A 6,000-nucleotide genomic window follows, 5' to 3' on the forward strand; every position below is an offset into this window, starting at 1 on the left:
GCAGACGGCCACCAACAACCTCACCGCGGAAACAGAGGGAAAGATGGTGGAGCAGATTGAGTCTCCTGCCTCACCTCGGACGCTGGAGGCCCTGGAGGAGCTAGATGATATAAACCTCACCCTGAAAGAGCTGATGGATGAAAGCTTCACCCCGACGAAGCTGTTAGATAAGAACCCCCGTCAGAGGGAGCTTGTGAATTAATACTCTGCCCTGAAGGAGCCAGAGGCTCAAGACATCTTCCCCTTGGAAAAATACAAGCAGAGCATGAAGAAGGAGAAGAAGAAGCAGGACAAGAAGGAGAAAAGGGAGAAGGAGGAGAAGAAGAAGCAGGAGAAGAAGGAGAAACAGAAAAGCAAGAAGATGGAGAAGAAAGAAATGAAGAAGATAGAGAAGGAAAAGAAAGAGATCGAAAAGAAGGAGAAACAGGAAACAAAGAAGATGGAGGAGCTCAGTAAAATCAGTTGTGCAGAATTTCACATCAGACTCATCTGACCTTTGACCTTTATCATTCTGCTGAAGCAGTGATGAAGTTGTGTGTTATTTAGTGCCCCACCAAATAGTAAATCTAGTTCACATAAATATGGTTTCACAAACAGACTGCTGGACCTTAGTGGTGGTGTGCGCACTAAGGTTTGTTAACTATTTGCAATTTTCTTCTATGAATTCTGTAAAGATTCATAAGCAGCTTGATATTTTGTGTTTGCTTTAGCAAGACAACAGACAACCGGCCACACAGAATAAATCCAGTATTTGCTTTGTCCTTCTTTTTGACTTATATTTTTTCTCTAACAGAGAACATTAAAGACTTAGTTTGTGCACGGCATTCTTGGGCGTCTGCACTTCTTTACTTTGCCAAAGGCCAGTCGTGCAAAAAATTGCCTAGGATGCCTGCCATGAGGCCCTCTTTGCAATTTCTCTGTCATCGACCCTCAGCTTTGAGTGCATGCATAACAGAGGCAGAAAGCGAGAGATAGGTGTCATAACTGGTCAGGAAAATGATTATCATTACGCCCTTTTTGTTGCACTTTTTCCTTCAATTGATATATGAAATATGGTGCAGCCTGCGAAGCCTCAAAGCTAAAAATAGCCGCGGTATCATCTTGATGCAGAATGGACTGGATTAAGCAGTTTTCCACGCGATGGGTAATAATCTCAAATCTCTCAATAAATTGTGTATGGTGTTATGCAAGCCTATGGGACAAAGCAGAGCAACTGCTGTCTCTGATGAGAGCAAAGTTGCTGCATACTTTTAAAGGGAACATCCAATCCAATACAGATGGCAGGTTAGGTGCACAGTTGGAAGGCATCTGATGTTGTGTGTTGTTTATTTTATTTTTTATTGCAGAGACATCCTGCAGTGCGAGGGAAGTGTGGGGAGCCGGCACATCGTGTTCTCAGAGTCTTGACATTGATGCAGCACACTTCCGCATCACAATCGAAATTGGGACTTTTCGCAAATTAGAATTATAGGACTACATATCATCCATACCGACTCATTTCCTATTGAGAGTCAGTGGTATGCAGGATTGGCTTCTTTCCCCAGAATGCAAAGGGAGGAAGGAAGAATAGCCCGGTAGATTGATTGCCAATCCATCTCTGGGACAACACATGGTGTCAACTACATTTACACACCTATGTAGAGTCTTTGATTCAATCAGCCCTCTGTCTTTATAACTACACGCAGAAATGGAAAATTGAGACATTGATTTACTTGGCATTGCTCTTCACCTATTGCAACATGCATCTGCCCCCTGCACAGGACAACGCACGGGAAATTCATACATCTATGTGTTTTGTCCCTGGAAATTTAGGGGGTGAGGGGTGCAACAAAATGATGCAATTCAAAACTCGGGAAAGAAAAGGAGAGATTAGGAAAACTGATATGTGGACAAATCAAGAATATATCTCAGTTCCTGCTGCAAAGCAAAAATGTAATATGGCTTCACGTGGATTTCAACTTTGGTGAACTTTGAACCCGTGAAATGGAAAAACAGATAGTGAGCTTCTCAGAGGAGAAAGATTGATCTAAAACTGAAACATAGCGAATGGATTAGATCAGGTCAGGCCAGGAAAAAGCAATAAATGCCACATTCCTCTTTATCGGGAGTCATAAAAACAAACTCCTCCATTGGTCCCCCTTTGTACATATTTGAAATAATTGAATGATGTGAATGTTAAATTTTGTGAATAAATATAACTAGTACAGTAACATCTACCTCTGTCTTTCTGAATATAGATACAGGATTCAAGGCCCTGATCAATTAAAACAGTGTTGGAGTGAAACAAATCAGTGTGACTCATTTAGTTTGATACTATTCATGGCAACACAGAACAGCAACAGAAGACAAACAATGTTTCTTAACTTTTTTACATTTGGTCTAATCTATATATTAATTATGACAACAATACATTTATAATAATAACCAGAATACGAAAATGTTCACCACTATCAAATTTTGGTCAGAATTTGATCATTTTTAAAGCTCTCAAAAAGTAGATTAATTTGCCTGAATAATAATCCTTACAATTTCAATAGGGCCTCACTGTCTGTGAGTGCTCGGGCCCTAACTATCAATTTTCGGAGGACAAAAACGCAAATACCCAGTGTTATCATTTGACAAACAAAAATACTTATATGTTTAAAGCTTTACAAGTTCCTGCTGTTTTACTGATTGGATATTTTCAGTCAGTGTGAGGACTCGAACAATGTCATATACTTTAACAGTTTGATTGTATGGTTTCATTTTCGTTTTATTTTTCATATAAAATAGAAAGTCTTCAATATCAATATCGTCGTTATCTCAACTAAAAGAACCAAGCACTACATTTCCCACGAGCAGAACACAGGAAGTGCGTCACCGTGGTTTTCATAAGGCATGCTGGGTAAGTGAGCTCTCTCTTTCCGGCTTGTACGCCATCATGTAAGCGAGATTTTTTGCACTTTTGCACCGAATGAAATCCACAATAATCTTCTTTGTAATTCCTCCATCAGTCTGTTAGAATCGGGACATTGATCATCGACACATTAAGCTTCCACACGACCTGATCATTTTTAGACTAATGTGATTAAAAACACAGATTGGGTCATTTTGAGCGGCGCGGAGCTTCGGTCCACCCGGGAGCCTTTGACGCCGCTAGTCGCTGTAGGAAGCTAATGTGTCGCTGCTCTGATGACTTGATGTTACAGTAAAACTTGAGCTGTTTTAGCGTTTTTACTACTGTTGATACTGCTTTGTGTAGTTTTTTTAATTGTGAGTTGTTTGTATGAACATTACTGTGAAGTATTGAGTGAGTGGCTACGGGGCTAACGTTAGCATGCTTGCTATCTAGCCAGTCGGCTCCTATATACACATGGGCTGTTGTAATTTCCACTTGTGTGCTCGATTCCTGCTTTGACATGCTTTGTGGGGTATGTCCGTGTAGAGAGTTCCACTAAGAAAATCGTGCATGTGGTCGCCTCATCAGTAAATCGTAGTGGCTCCACTCGTGCACATGTACTCAGTCCCAGTCGTACGGAACCATGTGTCGCTATGATCAGAGTTCATGTTGATGTGGATCTCCAGACAGGTTCACTTATTTAGACATTGTTTTGTATTGAGACGCCAGATTTTCCACGACTCCAACGCTCAACAATATACATATGTAGATGCTGCTTGGTGGCTTTATTACATCTTAACCTCTAAAAGCTGGCCTCATGTCTCGGACAGGGGGTTTCTTAATGGCATGGTGTTATCAGACGTCACAGTTCTGTCATCTGGCTCACGATCCTATTGTTTCTCTTCCAGATAAGTCAACATGGGAGCATATAGGTATATGCAGGAGTTATGGCGCAAGAAGCAGTCCGATGTGATGCGCTTCCTCCTCCGCGTCCGCTGCTGGCAGTACCGCCAGCTGTCCAACCTCCATCGTGCCCCCAGACCCACCAGACCTGACAAGGCCCGTAGACTGGGTTACAAGGCCAAGCAGGGTGAGTGCCGAGCCCAGACCTAGAGCCCAAGTGTGAGATCCCTGTTGTCTTCTCCAGGTCAACTGATCATGTTTTATGTTTCATCCAAACAGGCTACGTCATCTACCGTATCCGTGTGCGCCGTGGAGGACGCAAGAAGCCAGTGCCCAAGGGTGCCACCTATGGCAAACCAGTGCACCACGGTGTCAACCAGATCAAGTTTGCCCGCAGCTTGCAGTCAACTGCTGAGGTGCGTTCAAGTCACTCATCATGCAGATGTTTAAAGTCCAGGAGAAATGAGCTGTGTTTATGACAGTGGTACAGTTTCTATGTGTTAAGCTGTTGTGATTGCTAATGGTCATTCAGGCACCAGCTTCAAACAGTTAAACTTTTAAAGATGTTGACAGGTACTAGAAGCCGTCCTAGATCCTAGTGTATTTTCATCAGATCTTATATGCACCAAGTCATGCTCCTGTTTGGTCCCCTGCGTGACACACATTGGCTAAAGAGTCCAATATCCCGTGGTTGTTTTTGTGTGTAGTAGCACGTACTGTGGCATTACATGCAGTGCACCTGGTGGAATTTCTAAAGACCCTTTCTGGTTTTGATTTTATTAAGGGGATGTTGACCCCAAAACAGAGTTGGTCACTTGAGCCCCCAGTTAACCAATAATAAATTGGACTCTGAAAATGATGTTTGGATTGTTGGTCAGATAAGAGATAAAGACACTTAAGTCACGGCAAAATATCAAAGTGTGACTTAAGATGAATAATTGTCAGATTGTCAAATAAAGATGGCTTTCCAACAGATGAATCTAAATGGTAATGGTCCCATTAAATTTTGTTGCACTAGTTCTGAGGAATGGTTTTGTACAAGCTGGCTCACTGACTGGACACCACCCCTTGATTCTGTGCAAACGGTTTCCTGCTACGGAGCAGAATACCTTCTGCAATAAATGGTTAATCGGGGCTATAATTGGTGAATTGAAGCTTTGACGTTTCCTACCTAGAATGTATTCGGTTGGTGGGATACATGTGGCGGCAGTGGACTAGATTATCTCCCATCGTATTGCTCTGTCCAAAAAGGTGTAATTGCAGCATAGTAGTTTGTATTTAACGATGGTTCATGTCCTCATGTGGGTCATTGGCCTGTTGGCACAGATGCGTCACGACATGTCATCCATCTATTGTGAGCACCTTATGACAAATCTTAAACAGCATTTGATGTTGTACACTGGCTATTCCTTGTGGTACCGTAATACCCTAATCAGACAACACTTGAGTGTTGACCATCATAAAGCGAACACAATTTTTTTAATGAAATGATGGCTTAGTTCCTGTTTAGGAAAAGTTCTGCTCATATTAGCTCCAATGTCTAATATAGAGGCTTTTATGGAAATTTGAGGCGGAGTGGAAGATTTCTGACCAAGTTCACAGGTGCCCACTCTGAGGATGTAGGACCTTTTTATAGATGTAATATAGATCACGAAGCAGCAGTTAACTAGTGTTACTGTTTTGTAGGATTTCTAGGTGATAAAGATCAAATTTCATGCATTCACTTGTAGCCACCAAAGTAGCAATTGCAGCTTTAATAGTGTCAAAGTATCTTTGAGTTTATTTTCACATTGCACCGGTTGGATTTTTACATTGATCTAACCAGAAAATCATTCATTAAATATTCCTCTCTATATTTTCCAGGAGCGTGCTGGCCGTCACTGCGGAGGTCTGCGAGTGCTTGCTTCCTACTGGGTGGGCGAGGACTCCACCTACAAGTTCTTTGAGGTGATTCTGATCGACACCTTCCACAAGGCCATCAGACGCAACCCAGACACCCAATGGATCACAAAGGCTGTGCACAAGCACAGAGAGATGCGTGGGCTGACATCTGCAGGAAAGAAGAGTCGCGGCCTGGGCAAGGGCCACAAGTTCCACCTGACCATCGGAGGCTCCCGCCGCGCAGCCTGGAAGAGGCGCAACACCCTGCAGCTGCATCGTTATCGTTAAAGCACGTCTGTACATTTAAAGAAATAAACATCCTTTTTATGGTGACTGTC

The 6,000-nt window shown here is 42.5% G+C and overlaps 1 protein-coding gene across 1 annotated transcript; it reads left to right on the forward strand.

The window, feature by feature from the left end:
- The first annotated feature begins 2,874 nt into the window (after positions 1–2,874).
- Positions 2,875–6,000, forward strand: rpl15 (ribosomal protein L15). The gene is made up of 4 exons (XM_062409493.1): positions 2,875–2,922; positions 3,787–3,968; positions 4,061–4,197; positions 5,645–6,000. The coding sequence occupies exons 2-4, from the start codon at positions 3,797–3,799 to the stop codon at positions 5,948–5,950; spliced, it is 615 nt and encodes a 204-aa protein (XP_062265477.1). The 5' UTR covers positions 2,875–2,922; positions 3,787–3,796; the 3' UTR covers positions 5,951–6,000.

The sequence above is a fragment of the Platichthys flesus genome, chromosome 17 (assembly GCF_949316205.1).
Source record: "Platichthys flesus chromosome 17, fPlaFle2.1, whole genome shotgun sequence".
Classification (NCBI taxonomy): domain Eukaryota; kingdom Metazoa; phylum Chordata; class Actinopteri; order Pleuronectiformes; family Pleuronectidae; genus Platichthys; species Platichthys flesus.